The sequence below is a fragment of the Solanum dulcamara genome, chromosome 8 (genome assembly GCF_947179165.1).
Source record: "Solanum dulcamara chromosome 8, daSolDulc1.2, whole genome shotgun sequence".
Lineage (NCBI taxonomy): Eukaryota > Viridiplantae > Streptophyta > Magnoliopsida > Solanales > Solanaceae > Solanum > Solanum dulcamara.
The window spans coordinates 78188888-78209751 of record NC_077244.1 but is presented as its reverse complement, the minus strand read 5'-3'; the positions used below and the strand labels follow the sequence as shown (position 1 = coordinate 78209751).

The window sequence follows — 20864 nt, the reverse complement described above, 5'->3', positions numbered from 1 at the left end:
TAAGACCTGCAGTATTTCACAATACGCCCAAAGTCACAAAGCAATTGCGAGCTTCTAGGTTCTATTTAGGGGGATATAACACTACAAAAAATAATTATAAATTTCGTTGCTAAGTTGTAACTAAATTATTCGTAGCTTACAATTTTTTTGATAATCCTTTACTAAATAAAATTAGCAATGAAATTTACTATTAAATTATAAAATTTATCCGTTGCGAATTTGTTTTGGACCAGTTAATATTAATTAGAATACTTTGGGGCCAGTTTACTGTTGAATTTGCCTTCATATTCTTCAACCAAGTGATCCAAATTCCGATGCAAAATATTAGTATTAGATGATCGGGGCACTAAAAATGCTTTAATTCATTTTAGTAAAATAAAGATAATATTAAATCTTGTCAATCCAGCATAACAACTTATGTACGATTGAATAATAAAGATTAATTTTGTTAATCCGAAACAACTTGTGAACAATATATAGATAAGTAAAATGGAAATTATACTTAAAGTCATGTTTTTTGAACAATTTAAAAATTAATAAAATGAAAATTGTTCATAGAGTAAAAACTTGTCGGCCAACATGACTTTTGAAAGTATTAACTTTTCATTCTTTTGAGTGTATAATATATTATACCGAAATTACTTTTGCACAAATTTTTTAAGCAGGTATAAAAGTTGAATAACAACACAAAACTATCCTATTTTTTCGCAGATCACCCTAAGAGGAAAAAAAAGAAAAAGGTTACTGAAGATATGGAAAATCCCCAAACAGTACTGCATTTAACATCTTTGTTTAATTTTTTTTTAATGTATTTTTAAAACCAGAAAATGAAATTCTGCCTAACAAAACCTTAAATACTTCATTATTTAAATTGTCTAAATATTCGGCCACTGAATGGAATTGATTAGAAAAAAAAAGTAGCAACTACTTTCACACTCTAGCTACACATTGTATGAAGCAAATATCTAAAAATTCATAAGCTAATTACTTTAATTCTCTCTAAAAAATATATATATATAGATCGAACGCCTAAGAGATTGCTATTTCAAAAAAATGGACAATATGGCTTTATCAATGGATAATGTTGTTATGACCAATGACGAGGAAATTTCTTTGATGAAAGTTATGCACCTTCCTTGTGGTTTATTCCTTAACATGGTATTAAGAGCTGCCATTGAACTTGACCTATTTGAGATTATAGCAAAATCTAATACGCAACAATTATCTTCCTATGAAATTGCATCTCAAATTCCCACAAAAAATCACATAATAATCCCCAATTATTTTTATTCCCTTTTTGAAACTCGGGAATAGTAAGCAAATCAGAATTTCTAAAGTTATTTTACTTATTATGTTATTAATAGTCAACGATTTTTTATACATAACTCGAACAATCCTTCTAAATTGTCAATACTAATTTAATTTGTTAAGAATTTATAATTAGATTGAGGATAAGACATCATCTAGTACCATTTTTTGTAAAAATAAAAATAATGCTATGCATTTAATTAATTAATATTGAAAGATCAAATAAAGCTTCAACTACTCTTGCTTGTTATATTAGGCATAGAGCATGTTGGAGGAGACAGGTTGTGTTGTTGAAGAATGTTCCTCAAGGGGAGTTCATCCTTCTGAAGTCAGTATTCTTGTCATATATATATATTGGAAACCAAAAAAGGAAAAAATGGAGGTAAAAGAAAAATTTATTGGACTCTTGAAATTTGGAAAATAACATATAAATTGGGACAGAAAGAGTAAAGTCTTTATCGAATAAAAAGTTAATTGGTTTATGATTTTACTGTCTATTTCCAATTATGTTTGATTGTTCTAATGTTGTTTATGTAACATGATTTTCCTTGAATTAAGGTCCTAACATTATAAAGGACTCCTAATATATCATGGATTTGTTTTTTTTTTCTCTGTTACTTTGTTTAATATTATTTTTTGGTGTTTGGTTGGTGTCCGATATATACATCAACTTGCTTTATTCAACAACATGGTCAAGTTTCAAAGGCATGAGGCACCATGAAAAAAATATTTTTTTAGAAAAGTATTATTAAAGATTAATAATAATTAATGTGAGCAAATTGGATCTCTTTTTTATCAAGCATTTTAGTGCTAAAAAATTGAAAATAATATGGAATTAAAAACTGAGATAATTATGAAGGATAATAACTTCCGATCAAAAGTGAGGATATAAGTTATGACTACGGCGATGAGTAAGGCTCCACAATTTGAATTAAAGCAAGTAATCTAAATTAAGAGTTATTTTAAAGAATTTAATTACATACAACCAATTATAACACTTTGATGGTTGTTACATATAATTTCAGGATATATCATATTATATTGTATTGTGTTGTATTATTTATATAACATTTGAATAGATTTATTATTTTCTATCCTTACATAATATCACACATCAACAATTTGAAAGATAAACTTATCAGAAAAGTAAAATATGGGGTAGACCTTATCAGAAAAGTAGAATATGGAGTAGAACTACTATAAAAAAATTGGATAAAAGATAAAATATGATTATTAGATTATAAGAAAATACAAAATGAGAAAGAAAAAATATAAGAGAAGAAGATAACGAGGCTAATATAAGAGAAGAGGATAACGAGGCTCTCTAACTTCACATATAGTTTCTCATCTCCTAGTGGTGCTGAGCAATCTACTTCTCTAGATATAATTAAGACATGTTCTCAGGAATCTAGGTTAATATGCTTTGCATTAAATGGATCGTTACATAAAATAAAATTTATCATCATTACATAATAATATATTTAACGATACATCACAGTATAATTTAAATAACAATTAAAATAAATATTATATTCGAACTAACCACCACAATACATAACAACCCTCCAATATAATTGTTGGGAAGTCAATTTCATCTTTTTAGTGATGGTAACCAAATACCATAAAATTAATTAATGACTTCCTCTTGGGCTACCCATTTTTCTTACTTTTCAAAGTTTTTTTTAGAAAAAATCAAACTCCATATTTATTTAAGATCATATATTACACTTCATAAATTTATTAATTAATAATATAACAAACTAATCACGAGTGATAATAGATTTGAATTAATTAATATTAATATTTTTTTTAATTTAGTATTTAATGAATGTAAGAGAAAGTTAAAAGAGTGCATTTTTTTTTGGGAGGAGTTAAGAGTAAATCAAACTACTACAATTTAGGGAGGAGTTATTAAAGAAATCATATTACTATAATTTTGAGGTTGAGTAATACGTTTTTCAAAAAGGTAAAAATTTCAACCATCTCTTATAATCTCAAACCTTTCTCCCTAATCTTCTCTAAAAAAAATAAAATCATAGCCATCTCCATTCCCGTATTTATAGATTTTGATAATACTTGTATGATATGACTTTGAGTAATGTATCTTCAACCTTATTTCAATGATATTTTATTTATTTTTCAATCTCTAACTTTTGTGTGATTTTTTGCTTCAATTTGAAGTCATGAACAAAAAATTAAAATCTCCTTTTATCTCACTCTAAAAAAGTCCCAAATTAGAGCATAATTAATCATGGCTTGAGCGATCGATCGAGCTTTGATTTGCTCACGCAAATATCGGAGAAGGACCATAAAAAGAATACGGATTGTTATCATTCAAATTAGTGCTACAAAACAATCAGACAAAAAGAGGAAGTGCAAGAATGTCGCCTCTTCTCCGTAAGACAATTCTAATTCAGACTTAGTTCAAGAAACACATCACAAAAAAGACAAAAATTTCATGAAGGATGAGACTTCACAAAAAAAAAGTTAAAGTCTAGTGTAGGTGTAAAGAACGATTTGAAGGATTTCAAGTCTAAAAAAAGAAAAGTTGTTCCAAATGTATTGAAAGTTTAATTATTATTTTTTCATATTTTGATGATATTAATTTTTTAGATCATGTATGTTATGTTTTATAATTTTATTAAGTGATATATATTCCGCAGACAATTTTTGATGAATGAATTATGAATGAACTTGAAATATGTTCATCCGTTTGCAAAATAGGTATAAAAATTGGATTTAGTGATGGTAGATGTGAATATGAAGTAGGTATTAAAAATGCATTCTTATTACTTTTAGAATCAGGTCGATTTATGAAATGTCTTTTTGGATATTTTTTAATGTCTCGGCTATTTACAAAACGTGAAAAGCAAATGATCAATCACCCGTTTTAAAAAAAATCGAAGAACTTCTTGGGAATATTCCTACAAGATCCGTTCATTGATCAAAACTTCATCTGAGTTCGAATCCAATTGAGAGGTCCACTAGAGATCAGAAGTTATTGAAGAAATAACAAACTCTTTTTTTTCCTTCCAGACGATCGAAAAAATAAAAATGGTTATATTCAAGATAATTACGTAATTACAAAATATCGTCTCAATTCATCCTATTTCATCATATCTGGAATGTGATATGGTTCTAAAGGATGAACTAGATATGGACAGTTCCAATAAGATTTCATTCTTGAACAAAGATTCATTCTTTGATTTATTTCATCTATTTCATGACCGAGAGACTTAATTTCATCTATTCCATGAACAAAGTTGATTTTATACGTCACTGTAAATTATTGTTGATGGATGTGAGTATGAATTAGGTATTAAAAGTACATTCTTATTACTTTACTTGTGATTTTAATGAAATGTGTGAAATCTACATTATTATAGGTTTCTAACCCTTTCTCAAGTTGATTAAATTTAGTTCATCATTTGTTATCAATTTATATGTCAAATTCATACACTTATGAATAAGTTAGTGAAGCAGTTTTCATTGACATTGCATACATACACATGTCTTAATACCAATTGCATACTCTACATTATATACTATATATTTAGTAAAGCAGTTTCTATTAACATTACATACAAGCAGTTTTCATTCACATTATACCAACTATATACAATACTGTCATAAGCATTACCTTATTTTAATTTTCTATATATTTACTTTTTAAAAAAGTTTTTTATTTTAATTTTTTTAAATAAATAAATCTAGATACTAGAAGAAAACACACTGGCACTTTCTCATCTATCATGTTGAATCACTATTGAAAACATACTGACATTTTCCACCAATAAATCACAAAAAAATCAATTTAGATACTAGAAAAAAAGGTGAATAGAGAAGACGGAAGAAAAATAAAGTATATCTGATAAATAGAAGAACCACAAACTGACTGAGTGAGCTTATTTGAGCTCTTCTCATTCACAGATCAGACATGGAGAAACAACAGAGATGAAGAAGAGATGAAGAAGAGAGATGAAGAAGAGAGAAGATTTTTTTTTATTTTGGGGCTCAATGTGAAATGCCCTAATTATCTCTTCTGTACATAGTTGCTCTATACATATATAGAGCATTACCCTATCTTAACTAACTAACTAATTGGTTAGTTAGTTCTAACTATGTATTAGGTAAAATGACTATACTGCCCTTACTTCTAACTAATTTCCTAACTCCTTTAACTACCTTCTTTACATCTCAATACTCCCCTTCAAGCTAGGAGGTGTAAAAATATTCAAGACTCCTAGCTTGGATAGAAGGTGCTCATGTTGAGCTCTAGGCAGTCCCTTTGTCAGTATATCAGCTGGTTGTTCTTGGGTTGATAAGTAGTCAACCTTGATCATGCCTTGTTGTAATCTTTCTCTGATGAAATGACAATCTATCTCTATGTGTTTTGTTCTTTCGTGATAAACTGGATTGGCTGCAATTTAAATGACAGCTTTGCTATCACTATAAATCTGCACTGGAACTTTCATATCAGCCTCAACTTCCTTCAACATTCCCAGCAACCACACAAGTTCTGAAACAGTAGAAGCCATGCTTTTATATTCAGCCTCAGCTGAACTTCTAGACACTGTGGTTTGTTTCTTGGCTTTCCAAGATATTAGTGATTTTCCCATTTTGATTAAGTAACCTGTGACTGATTTTCTGGTGAGTGCACATGCTGCCCAATCTACATCACAAAAGGCTGTAATTTGGTTGTCTGATTTACTGGATAGCAGAATGCCTTGTCCAGGTTGTCTCTTCAAATACTTGACTACTCTTAGGGCTGCCTCCATGTGGAACTTCTTTGGCTGGTTCAAGAACTGGCTTAATGTTTGAGTACTGAAGGCTATATCTGGCCTTGTCATATTGAGGTACAGCAGTTTACCTATGAGTTTTTGATAAGCTGCCTGATCTATTAGAGGATCATGTGACTCTTCTTGCTTTTGGTTCACATGGTCATCATAGAGTTTTGATGTGAGCTTGATATTGGCATCTATTGGTGTTGCTACTAGCTTAATTGCAGTCATCCCTACTTCTGCTATCAGATCAAGGGTGTACTTCCTCTGATGCATGAGTATTCCTGTTGTGGACCTTGAAAATTCAATCCCCAAGAAGTATTTGAGCTCCCCTAAGTCCTTCATCTTGAATGCACTTTGTAGAGCTTTCTTTGTCTCTTCTATCAACTTTAGGCTGCTGCCAGTGACTAACATGTCATCTACATATACAAGCACAATGACAATACCTTCTGCTGACTTGTTGATGAATAGGGAGTAATCATGTTGGCTTTGTTTGAACTTGAGAGAAATAAGGGCCTCAGTAAGTTTGTGGTTCCACTGCCTTGGAGCTTGTTTGAGTCCATAAAGGGACTTTGTTAGTCTACATACCTTCTCCCCTTGACTGACAAAGCCCTGAGGTAGCTGCATATATATTTCATCCTCTAGGTCTCCATGTAGAAATGCATTGAAGACATCCATTTGATGGATGTGCCACTGCTTTGAAGCTGCAATGGCAAGGACAGCCCTAACAGTCACCATCTTCACAACAGGAGAGAAGGTTTCTGTGTAATCAATCCCTTCTTGTTGGTTGTATCCTTTAGCTACTAGCCTGGCTTTGAACCTCTCTATTTCACCTGTGGATTTGTATTTAACCTTGTAGATCCATATGCAACCAATAGGCTTCTTCCCAACAGGTAAGGAAGTGACCTCCCAGGTGTTTTTGCTTTCTAAGGCTTGGATCTCTGTCTGCATAGCTTCAACCCATCTTGGGTCTTTGACTGCTTCAGCATAGCTGGTAGGTTCTATCACAGTGGATGTAGCTGCAATAAAACACTAATGAGAAGGAGACAGATGAGAGTAGCTTACATAGTTGGATAGTGGATATGGAACATCCTGGATAGCATTCAGAGAGACAAAATCCTTCAGCCATATGGGAGGATGTTTAGACCTGGCAGATCTTCTGGTAAGAGGTTGCCCAGACATACCAGGACCACTTGCATCAGTGTGAGGTTGGGTGGACAAACAGTCTTGCTCACCAGCCTCTGGATGGCCATATGCAGCCTCAACTGGTATTACAGATGGAGCAGGACCTGAGCTAATGGATGGGAATAGTTGAAGCTGGGAAGCTGTCTCACCTAGACCTTGTAGATTATCTATAAACAACTGTTGTGTTGCAGAGTGATCATCCTTGGCAAAAGGAAATATGGTTTCTCTAAAGTGAACATCCCTGCTGACAAAGAATATGTTATTGTGTAAGTCAAACAAAATATAGCCTTTCTGTACTTCAGAGTAGCCCATGTGCACAGCTAACTTTGATCTTGGCATGAGTTTATCATGTTCAATGGATTCTTGGCTAGGGCTAGACAGCCAATGGTTCTCAAATGAGACAAACCAGGTTTTCTGCCATACACTCTTTCATAGGGAGATTGGAACTCAAGTACACTACTAGGAAATCTACTAACCAGGTAAACAACAGCTAGTACACAATGACCCCAAAATTTGATAGGTATTTTTGCTTGAAATCTGAGGGCTCTGGTTACTTCTAGTAGGTGTCTGTGTTTCCTCTCAGCCACCCCATTTTGTTGAGGAGTGTATGGACAGGACCTTTGATGTATGATACCCAGTGATTTGAACATATTATCACATACTGAGTTCACAAACTCAGTACCATTATCCGACCTTAAGACCTTGATCACCTTGCCAAACTGATTTTGAGTATACTGCAGGAAAAGTTTAAGAGACACACATACATCTGATTTGTGTTTAAGTAAGAATACCCAAGTCATTCTTGAGAAATCATCAACTATTGTAAGGAAATACTTGTTGCCATCAAATGTAGCAGTATTATAAGGTCCCCAAACATCAACATGTACCAAATCAAAGCAACTACTACTTTTGATGATACTAGAAGGAAATACAGGTCTAGTTTGTTTTGCAAATGGACACACTAAGTATTCAGACACCTTACACATACTAACTTTATTCATAGTGAACATCTTAGCTAGTACAGCTGAAGACACATGTCCTAGCCTTTTATGCCACAGTTCCATATCTATTTCCTTGTCTGTTGGATATGCAGCATCAACAGAATATGCAGACTCCTTGAGATTACTTGCACACCTTGAGTTAATTGGCTCTATAGCAGATATAGGCCCCCTTCTTCTTTACCAACTTCCTTCACCTTCCCAGTGTAGAGTTCCTGGAAAACACAGAAATCAAGGAAGAAGGAGACAGAGCAGCCTAATTCCTTGGTTATTTTGCTGACAGACATCAAGTTATACTTGAACTCTGGAATATGAAACACATTAGTAATCATACTTCTAGATGGTAGACTACAAGAACTAATATGAGTTACTTTAGTGGTACCACCATTTGGTAGACACACATCCTTAGGAGTGTTAAGTTGAAGTACAGACTCCTTTAGTAACATCTCCAGATTAGACACCATATGGTTTGTTGCACCTGTATCCACAATCCACACTTCACTTTTTTTAGTTACAAATAGGGCCTTACCTGCATTATTTGCCTTATTGCAATCAGGTGCATTGGCCCTTGAACCAGACTGTTGATTCATCATCATAAGAATTTGTTCATATTGATATTTAGTGAATGTACAACTTGGAGTAGTTGTTTGACCTCTCTCTCAGCTGCCTTGTTTGAAGTAGGAATTGGTGATTTGTCTGCAGTGTTCTGCACTGTGCTATTTCTGCCCCACAATGCTTCATCAGTCACATTTGTGTTCAAGCCATAAGAGAAGTTAGCCTGACTTGACTGGTGATTCGTATGGCAATTGGTATCTACATGAACCATGTTTGCACTCTAAACCTTCCTTTTGGACTTGAAATCTGGGGGGTACCCCCACCACCTTATAGCAGGTCTCTTTGGTGTGGCCCCTACACTTACAAAAATCATAGATTAATGATGCATTTTTCTTGAACCTATTGTTAATACCTGAACTGTTGCCAACTCTGGAGTACATAGCTACTGAATCAGAAGGTGATGCATACAGCCCCAAATTGTTGATTCCTGTAACTACAGCCTTTTGACTCTCATCTCCTACTATCATAGCATACGCTTGATTGACAGTAGGTAAGGGATCTATCATGAGAATTTGACTCCTAGCTTGATGATATGTGTCATTCAGCCCCATTAGAAATTGATACAGCTTTTGTCTATTCATATGAGCTACAAAGCCTCTGGATTTCTCACAATTGCAGCAAGGCGAGGGCACTAACACTTCAAACTCATCCCACAATGCTTTCAGCCTTGTATAATATGCTGATACAGAAGTTGTTCTTTGTTGCAATGTAGCTATTTCTTTGTGTAGGCTATAAGATCTTGATCCATCAACTCTGTCGAACCTCTCTTGCAGATCAGTCCACACATTTGAAGCATTTGACGCAAATGTGATTCCACTCAACAAACTCTTCGAGACTGAATTCATAAGCCATGACAACACAATTGCATTTGTTCTTTCCCATTGGCCCCACAGTTCTTCAACATACATTTCTTTTCTACACGTTCCATCCATAAGCCCTAACTTGTTTCTACCTAACAGTGCTAATTTGATCGACCGATTCCACAGGGTGTAGTTTTCAACACCTTGTAACTGAAACGAGATGATGCTTATACCACTCACATCTATAGGACTAAGGAATAGGGGATGATTATAGTCAATACCTTGTCCATTGTTACCTGCTGAGTTTGCTGAACTTGGTATACCCACTCGTTGCGCTGAATCTACGGCTTCACCTGTCATTTCTTCAACCTGTTTTTGAGCTCTTTGTTGCGGAAGTCAGTGTTTGTTGCAGATTTAGCTTCGACGGAGCTTAGATCTACAACCTACGAGCTAACAGCTTTGACTCTGATCTTCGAGTCTTTGAATCAGCTAGGTGCACTCGTTACAGAGACCACACTCTGATACCATGAGCTTATTTGAGCTCTTCTCATTCACAAATCATACATGGAGAAACAACAGAGATGAAGAAGAGACGAAGAAGAGAGATGAAGAAGAGAGAAGATTTTTTTTTATTTTGGGGCTCAATGTGAAATGCCCTAATTATCTCTTCTGTACATAGTTGCTCTATACATATATAGAGCATTACCCTATCTTAACTAACTAATTAATTGGTTAGTTAGTTCTAACTATGTATTAGGTAAAATGACTATACTGCCCTTACTTCTAACTAATTTCCTAACTCCTTTAACTACCTTCTTTACATCTCAACACTGAGAGAAATTTATGGATGCACTCCTAAATTTATGGAAAATATACATTATCATTAATGCATCACTAACTTATTTATTATTTACACATTTTTAAAATAAAATATGTTAAATGTTGTTAGTAATTTAATGTTAGGACTCGAAAACTTAAGAATCTTGTTAAGATAAGTAATAACAACATTTAAATACGTCACTTATTCAATTTTCTCTTTTTTTATCTATTCCAAAAGTCGCTTACCAAGAAATAAAAGAAAACTAAATAATTAAAAAAGTGCAGGTTTCTGCTATACTAGTTTTGCCAAATCCTCTAGCCTACAGTAATCTTGCCAAACCTTTACGAGTTGTTTGGTACTAGAAATAAGGGATGGTAATTCCACGAAATATTTTATAAGATAATTTTATCTATTCTATAAATCAAAAGAACCCGTAATATAAATTATTATGATAAAAAGAAATAACGAGAATATAATTAACCCTCACTTTGATTTATTTTAAGAGCCTATTGTTTATTTTACATTTGTTTATTTTTCTTCAGTGTTGTTAAGAAAAGTAAAAAAGATGATGAAAAAAAAGAGTGAAGTTACACTTTCAGACTATAGTGATTATTTGATCATCAATGTATGCAATAGTATTGTGATTTTTAAGTGATAAAACAAATTTTAGCAACTTTGGCGCAAAAAAAATTAAAAATTATAGTATATCATGATCATTTGTGAAATTTATAATTTATATCTATCAAGGACAATATTCTATTAAAACAAGATCAAAAGACGTAGATTATTGATATATTTAAAAATAAACTTTGACCATTTGGGAAATTTATATCCATCAAGAAAGTGATAAGATCCTAATAAAGCAAGACCAGGAGAGGTATATATTGATACATTTAAAAATAAAAATAAAAATAAACTGTTAAAATGGGAACAAAAAGTAAAGGCAATCCTCACACCTACTTAAATCAAAAGCTCTTCTTCTTTGACTAATAAATACTCACCGTTCAGTTTTACTTGTTCATTTTGGACATTATATTATTTATATATTTTTTTAAAAATAATAATTAGTAGGAGTATTTTATCTTGATATCCATATTAATTGTTGTATAGATTTAGGTCTTGAAAATGATTTGGACTTTGGAGAATAAGTAATTGATCGGGTAAAACAAAACAAAAATATTTTTTTTTGATATGTTAAAAATAACAAGTAAAAATAAAATTTTATTTTTTGAATATTGAATTGGATAAGTAAAAGTGAACAAAGGAAGTATAAGATATATATATATTACTCGGTCTTTTTAAAACTTCAAATTTTTAATCTATAGTATAAACTTACCTATAGAACAAATAAATATATCAAAAAAAGTAAAAAAGTGATTTTTTTTTAAAAAAAGATATCTATACACAATAAAATAATAACGTTTGTGTTTTTTGGTGAAAAATATAATAAACGGTTACTACTGTATTATACCAACACTATAAATATTTTAAAAAATTGAATAATAATAAAATTATTATTCCTCAGGTTAATCAGCAAAGTAGTGTTCTGTGTTAACGTTCCTCCTCACAATCAACTAACAATTTGATATATTTCAAAAAATAAAAGAACAATTTTCAAAACTATTTAGTCGAAACCAGTGGTTCAAATGCTAAAAGTCAAATTATAACTAATTTTCAAAAGTTTCCAGAAAAAATGTAAACATGATATTTCAAAGTATAAATAAAACTAAAATCAAAACGCCATTTTAGGTTTAAACATGTCGAAAATTCACATACTTTTATTTTCATTATGGTCCAGTTCTTTGACGTTTTTCCTGGACGGAGGCGTACGTGTTCGACCGAACCTAATAATATGCAATTTACGATTCACGAATAAGTAAACATATACTAGCTAATTAGTTAAAATAGCTATAGTTTAATTAATTTATAATTCACCACTAATATTTAACATTAATTATGGTCCTAATTTGTATAATTCACACTTTTGTATAATTAGAAATTTGTATAATATAATTTGTATAACTTTTATATAATGTAATTTTGTATAATATAATTTATATTAACTGTTTAAAGTTCTGATGTTTGTATTTGTATAAATTCATTATTTTGAGTTTATATAAAAATAACTCAATTATTAGCGAATTATACAAACGAGACAACTTAAACTATAATTACAACCCGTAAATATACAAACTATTGCTAAAGAGCCTAATTAAATTTATTATAGTGATTATTTGTAAAATTTTCCTATAATCTATTCTGCCTAACAAACCCTTAAATACCTTCATTAGTTGAATTGTCAAAATATTCGACCGCAGATAATCATTAAAGAAATGGAATTAATAAAAATGAAAAAAAAAAGTAACTACTTTCAAAACTCTCTAGCTATATAGTATATTATATGAAGCAAATTTCTTAAAATTCATAAGCTAATTACTTAAATTCTCTCTCAAAAAACAAATCGAACACCTTCGAGTTATTGTTATTTCAAAAAATGGACAATATGGCTTTATCAATGGATAATGTTGTTATGTCCAATGAAGAGGAAATTTCTATGATGAAAGTTATGCACCTTCCTTGTGGTTTATTCCTTAACATGGTATTAAGAGCTGCCATTGAACTTGACCTATTTGAGATTATAGCAAAATCTACTACTCAAAAACTATCTTCTTATGAAATTGCATCTCAAATTTCCACAAAAAATCCTAATAATGCCCCACTTATTCTTGAAAGGATTCTAAGATTTCTTGCTAGTCAATCTTTTCTCACATGCAACATTACAAAAGATGATGATGGAAATATTCACACATCATACAATTTGACTCCATTGAGCCAAAGTTTAATCTCAGATAAAGATGGATCATCAATAGCTCATTTTTTACTACTGGCTACTGATCCAATTGCTGTTAATTCTTGGTAAGATTTCGTGTTTTTTCATACTTCGTTCATTGAGTTAAATAATTTTATTCTTCCCTTGATTCTTCTCTCTGAATTTTCTTTGTAATTTGAGGGCTGTTAGTAGCGTGTATCTCGAACGTAGGATGATTTGGACCTCCTTGGAATTAATTTGATCTCCATGTAAGGAAGATTTTGTGGATCTTCGAGAATTATTTAATTGTCAAGAAGAGTTCGGTCATATCTTGATCTTTTTATGAATATCTCAAGAGTTTATGGGATATTTGAGAGGCCTCTTCAAGGAAATATGTTATATATAGGCGTGAACTAGGGTTTAGGTAGAGTAGTCTCTAAGAACCTCAACTAAATTGGACTCGTCTTGTAGAGTCCCACAAAATTTCAATGTCCACAACTACCATCTAAAGATTGATTTTCAGCAAATTGAAAATCTTATATGAAAAACGTAATTAGACCACGGTCTAAAATTTTGTAAACGTTACACGATAATTTAATACTTTATCAGTCCCAACTTTTAAAAATATGGACGGAATCTAAATGGTAGCCTAAAAATTAGATATTTACGTAAACCAACCTACTATAACAGGTTAAAATACACCGATAGTGTAAAAAAAAATTATATGTTAATGGAGTATTATATAAGTTAAATCCCTAGCTTGTTTCATTTGTGATCTTAGATTAATATTAATTGGATATAAAAAAAAATTGACTTTTTGTTAAGGTTTCATTTGAAAGATGCAATACTAGAGGGTGAGATACCATTCAACAAGGTCCATGGGGTGCATGCATTTGAATACCATGGAAAAGATAGTAGATTTAATGGAGTATTCAACAAAGCTATGCAAAACGTCACTTGCATTGATATGAAGAGAATTCTTGAGTGTTACAATGGCTTCCAAGGAGTAAAAGAGGTCATAGATGTGGGAGGTGGACTTGGAATATCATTAGCTTCTATAATTTCCAAGTATCCTAATATCAAGGGTATTAATTTTGACCTACCCCATGTCATCAAAGATGCACCTACTTATGAAGGTAACTACCAAAACCATATATATTGTGCATATTTTTTTTCCTTTAGTACCAAGCATATTGATTGAATAGGCATCATATATATTCTTAATTGTTGTGTGAGGTAATAAGATAGCAATTGCCTTGGTCATGTACTGGAAATCCGCTGCCAATAGAAACATAGGTCTATTTTCACACCAAATATATAGTATAACCCCTTTAGTATATTGATGGACTATTAATGGAATATGATAGAACATTCATATTGTCTTGCTCTCTGAAAAAATTGAACTTTCAACAAAAGATTGATTCAACCATCTCTTTATCTACTTGAATAGGATATATTGAATACTAACTAAGATTTAGAATACTAATAAACTAAATCACATAATATCACATATTATTTTTATGTATAACTTACATAAATTACATAGTGTAAAGGATTAATTATCATTTTTTTCTATTCTTTTTCAATTTATAGAAATCTCTTAAAAACATGGTAATCCGGATACATTAATTCAGTAATCCGGATACATTAATTAGGATTTTATGTATCAGCAAATAACATTTAAAGCATGATATATTGAACATAGAGATAATTCATGAATTTCGAATTTATGTATTCGGATTACTGAATTAATGTATTTGGATGAAAAGAAGGGATTTTTGAAATTTTTTGACATGGATGGGAGTAATGGAAAATATGGTAAATAAAATAGGGTAATTAGGTAATTTTTCCTATTTGTATATCACATTTTTGAAATTCATAAGCGATTTCATAAGGAATTTCTGAAGTAAGTTATTTATCTTAATATGTTATTATTAATCAAGAATTTTTTATACAGCTAAAGTGATCCTCACAAATTGTGAATACTAATTTGTTAAAGAATTAATCAAATTGAGAATATGCCGTCATCTAGTACCAATTTTTGTAAAATAGAAAATAATGCTATGCATTTAATTGATAAAGAAAGATCAAATAAAGCTTCAACTACTCTTATTTGCTATATTAGGCATAGAGCATGTTGGAGGAGACATGTTGAAGAGTGTTCCTCAAGGGGAGCTAATCCTTCTGAAGGTCAGTATTCTTGTCATTTATATATATATATATATATATATATATATATACTGGTACAAATACTTATTGTTATTTTTTATCTCTTTTTATTAGTATATTTATAAAAACATGATATATTTTATTCGATGGACGTCTTTATTAGACGTTGAATCCCTAACTTCTTATTTATTTACTTCTTTGTATTTTGAGCCTCATGGATCCACCACTATCTGCAAGTACGTCCAGCAATCTCTGACTTGGTAATAATAAATTTAGGCAATACTTCATGATTGGGATGATGAATATTGCGTGAAAATATTGAAGAATTGTTGGAGAGCTTTGCCAAAAGATGGTAAAGTTGTTGTAATAGAACAAATGCAGCCAGAATATCCAGAGACTAATCTTATTTCTAAAAATTCATTTTGTGTTGATATGTTAATGATGACTATGCTTGATGGAGGCAAAGAAAGAACAAAGCAACAATTTGAAGATTTGGCTAAACAAGCTGGATTTACTGCTCTCAAAATTGTGGCTCGAGCATATTATTGTTGGGTCATGGAATTGTACAAGTATTAATTACCTATTTTAACTCATTTATGCTATAATAATATTCTTTCTATTCTGATTCATGTGGCACCGTTCGGATTTCGAGAGTCAAAAGCTTTTAATTTTGATAATGATTAATTAACTTGGATATGAAATCTTTAAATTTACATATTTGAAAACTACGTAAAAAGCACCAGATAATTCAAAATTTTCATAAGGTATATGAAAAAAATCGTGTTAATTTGACTCTCGAAATTCAAAAAGTGTCACATAAATTGTGACGGAAGGAGTAGAATAAAAAAGTTAATTATTTTATGTATTTGCTGTCTATTTCCAATTATTTTTGGTTGTTCTGACGTTTTTTTTATGTAATATGAGTTTCCATGAAGGTCCTAACATTATAAAGGACTCTAAATATATTTACCTTGGAATTGTTGTAGAATTGTTTTTTGGTGTTTGCTTGGTGTCCGATATATCCCAGCTACTTTCATTCTTCAACGTAATGGTGTTGTGACATTTAAAATGATAAAACATTTGTTGATAACGACACTAAAAAACTATAGTTATATGATCATCTGTGAAATTAACCCATCGAAGAAGTGACAAGATCCTAATAAAGCAAAAAGAAAAAGGATAGTTAAAATGGGAATAAAGAAAAAGCAAAGGCATGCATCCTCACAATCACAGAAATCAACATATCATAACTGTTCCCAGAATTTAAACAAAGGTTTGCCAAGCTAACAAAGAAAAAACTCTTTCTTTTCTGTTTTTTCTCTCTTCTAACATCTCGCTGATTTTGACTCTTATTATGAGATCACTATAAATCAATCTTCAAGCTGACTGTTTGGTGTAGAAGCGGAGGCCAACAGCAACGCCCAAAATAATCAAAGGAACCAAGAACTGGAGAATCTTGATGATGAACTCTGTTGTTTTGTCCTGGTTGTAATGAGGTTGCTTTGGAGGAGTGTACTTGACACTTGTTGGGATGGTTGAAGAATCAATTTCTCCAACATAATACTCGTCCAACATTGCTCGAGCACTACTGCTGTGTCCGACATCCTCAAAATCATCGGTTGCATCCTTTCCTGCAGAAAGAACAATCGCGAGCCCATAAACCAATCAAATTTGTCTAGCATTTCAGAGATGGCACAATCTGGCAGTCAGCAAAGTTTGACTCAACTTTACACACACACAGAGACACATTTGTGCATATTTAAGATCAGAACAAGTTGAATACCAAAACGCAGAGTTACTTTTCAAGAATTACGTTACCTGTTATAATAGTGGGAAAAATTAAGGTACTTTAATGTGACAAAAGTATCAGGGTCCAATACACCAGTGTCTTCTACAAAATTATATAGTTATTTGTATCAAAGATGTCTAGCATTTCGGAGATGGCACATCTGGATTTTCAGTGATGTTCGACTGAACTTTACACAAACACATGTTGGGACATATTTAAGACAACTAAAATTGAATACCAAAATACAGTGTGTTGTTCTTTGCTAGAAGAATATGTCCTACTATTTTACCTGTTGCGGACAACAAAACATCATCACCACCTGGGTGATCGTCCAAGAATTTTGTCACATCATACACCTGTTCAAATAAAACGCAGCATATGAAAAAGTTAAAAGACACTTGGAAAGGGAAAAATAGGAAAAGAAAACGGAGGTAGAATTTGATACATTTGCGGCCAACTATTCAACACAATCCAACACATTGGTACTCATTGATACATTAACAATGAAATAAGTACATTGCCAAAAGCAAGCGCTACTGACATCACTTCCAAAACTAAACCAAAAAGGGAATGGAGGCGATGATCCAAGTCAACAGGTGATGCCAGCTACTTAATTAGTATACAAGGCTTTTTAAATTAAGAGGAATTATAAGATTTTCTTTTCCTTGGAAACCAAGGTTCTAAACTAGTAAAGGAACCATTTTTCTAAAAAGACAAACTAAAGATTTTTTTTTTCCTGAAATGAATTACCCTAACAATAAATGAGATCGTCAAAAATTAATTTTCATATATGGTGAAACTCATTAGACTTTTTGTTAATGATTAAGAGATTAACAAGGTGTGTTCATCATTTATATTAATTTCTGACAACCTCGTTTATTAGAATGGGGTCATAGCTTATCCCATTTTAGGATAAAATTCTAAACTAAAGCATAAGCATGAGCTTCAGGGGGAAATCCCTACAGTTTTCTAAATTACAAGGAGGTGATGGAAGTGAGTGCATACACTTCCAAGAAGAATTTGTCCCTGTTTTCCCAACCTCCCTCTACCAATTTTCCAGCATTCAGAACTTGAATAATGGAAAAGAAAAGATCAAACGAGTCAAAGTGAAGGCCACATCATGGCCAACCACCATCACGTGGATCTACCAAACTTTGTCATCAAGCAAAGTTCTTTTAAAATAAATATAATTTTCAACATTTTCTATTCACTTACCAAACGCAAGAAAATATGTGAGAATATCACTGATTTTCTAGAAGGTGTTTGGTGTGAAGGAAGTGGACAATGAGGTAGAGAATAAGGAGTCAAGCGGCTAAACAAAATTTGGGATCATACTAGACACACCCTACGACATATGTTGTTTTCACTCCCCAGAAATGTCGCCAGGTGCGTGTAGGATCCTCCAAAAGTTAATGCATTTTTGTAGAGTCGGATTTGACATGGGTGCTACAACATTTTTAGAGATTCAGAGCAACATAAGCTAAATTTTGGACTCACTAAATTCTAAAAATGCAATTTCTCATCCACAAATATTCAATCAACAAAACAAGAAGATAACACCATACAAGAGGAGATCAGCCACAGACTATCCCACCCCACACCCAACATACACCCCTCTTTCCCAAAATCAAAAAAGTGCAGGGGACAAGTAAGCATAAATAATTTATTTTAAAAAAAATGCAACGGATAAGTGATAAAGATTGAATCTTTCAACAGATCTAACAATAAAAAGCATAAAATGCAGCTACCCACTTAAAATAACATCAAAAAGAAAGAAAGTTTTAATCAGTACAAATTAAAGATGATGAGATAATAATATTTATACCTTGCCACTAATAATGAGCCAACAATCCTTGGGATTGTTGTGCTGGGAGACCTCAGCTAAATTGTAAACCTTACCCATTTATAGACAAATTCTTTTTGTAAGAAAACAGAAAGATTAATCAGAGTTTGATTGTTGGTTCTTCAAGATCCTATATAGAAAGGCTTGAAGAGCGAGGGAAAGAGAGGGAGTGTGTTGATTATTGTCTGTAAATTTGTAGTGAGGTGAGTGAAATGGCAGGACGGGTTGTTGGGTTAATAAATAAAGAGGAAAAAATGCATAGGGGTTTGGTGAGATCTTGATTATGGAGAGTATAGTTGGGCCATCACTTGTCAAACCAAAGAAGATGGAAGGTTAGGTAGATACACAATAGTATTTGTTTTTGGTGTTATTCTTTTTAATTTGGGGCAAGGAAAGGAGAATTCAAAGAGGATTACGTACATTGATAATATAAAAGTTTAAGTTTAGATAGTTAATTATAATCCATCATGATGGATTATAATTAACTAGAAAAAAGAAAAGACCAACAATCAAATCAAAGAGTGCTCAACAGACTTTGAAAAATTGGTCTTGTTGTTGAGTAAGGTGCTATTTGAAGCACATAAGTTTTACCTAATTTGGATATTTGGGGTAATGAATAAACATAAATAGTCTGGAATAAAAAAATAGTCTAGAGATAAAATTTTAATATTTTGTTTGATTAGCAAGTTTGAATAACATATCCCATTATTTATATCATAGTGACGGATTAATAGGTTATCTCATATATATGGTGGAATAAGTTATCTCACTTTATTTCAGAATAACTAATCTCAGGATAATTAATTCTGGGATAACTTGTTTCCAACCAAATGATCTTGCACTTTTACTTATCTTGTGTTACAAAAATAGATTTTTACGTTTATTTGTTACTTTTAATATATTAAAAAAATTAAATCATGTTTTACTTTTAACATTAATTATGTATTTCAAAAATTATTTTAAGACTTATATTAAACATCAATTAATTTGAATATTATGATAAAATACGTATATCAAACATTGTTTTTTAATGAGCGTACAAAATTTAATATATTAATAAGTAAAAGAGAAGAGAGGGAGTATTTTATTAACTTTACACTTTTTATAACTTTGTTCAAATAACAATTCAAAATTTCCATATTTGCTTGTAAGATTGATTGGAATTTTGAAAAATAACACTATAAATTTTATTGATCTTGATTGTAGAAGCAGACAGAGTGAATCTATTGATTTTTTAAAGTCTTGTGTTCAATCTAACCATTAAAAATTGTTTGAACTAGTATTAGAATATTAACTATCAAAAGTGAAATCATTTTGAGTTAATTTGGATCAAAAAGTAAAAATATATTGATAAATCTTTTAAACTTATGGTGATCAATTAGGAATTGTAAACAAAATATTCTAAAGTTACGATACAATTTATACTAAAATCCTAATAATTCATCAGAACTTGTAACAAGTCTATTCATCACAATACATAATTTTCGATGATCCATTAAATGTAACAAGATAAATCTTGTGATCCGTCAGGAATTGAACTTCAACTTATAACCCGAAGATTATATTTTTTGCAAAATAATCCTATTTGTGTAAATCTCCCCCCTCAATACCCCAAGCCCAACTACTATGGGCCGAAAGGAACCATCTGGGCTTCCGGCCCATTCGAAGTTTTCCATAGTTCCTCAGCCCAAACGACTGCACCACCAACTACCAACAACCACTCCCACCCACCCCACCACGTCGATCA

At 31.6% G+C, this 20864-nt stretch overlaps 2 protein-coding genes across 2 annotated transcripts; one reads left to right on the top strand and one right to left on the bottom strand.

Moving 5' to 3' along the window:
- Positions 1 to 12952: 12952 nt before the first annotated feature.
- LOC129900634 (myricetin 3-O-methyltransferase 3) lies at positions 12953 to 16462 on the top strand. Its single transcript, XM_055975649.1, has 4 exons — positions 12953 to 13423; positions 14142 to 14452; positions 15442 to 15506; positions 15762 to 16462. The coding sequence occupies exons 1-4, from the start codon at positions 13002 to 13004 to the stop codon at positions 16059 to 16061; spliced, it is 1098 nt and encodes a 365-aa protein (XP_055831624.1). The 5' UTR covers positions 12953 to 13001; the 3' UTR covers positions 16062 to 16462.
- Positions 16463 to 16712: 250 nt separating this feature from the next.
- Positions 16713 to 19494, bottom strand: LOC129900633 (cytochrome b5-like). Its single transcript, XM_055975648.1, has 3 exons — positions 19100 to 19494; positions 17564 to 17630; positions 16713 to 17116 (listed from the first exon to the last, which is right to left on the bottom strand). Exons 1-3 carry the CDS (start codon positions 19175 to 19177, stop codon positions 16863 to 16865), a joined length of 399 nt encoding a protein of 132 aa, XP_055831623.1. The 5' UTR covers positions 19178 to 19494; the 3' UTR covers positions 16713 to 16862.
- Positions 19495 to 20864: the final 1370 nt, after the last annotated feature.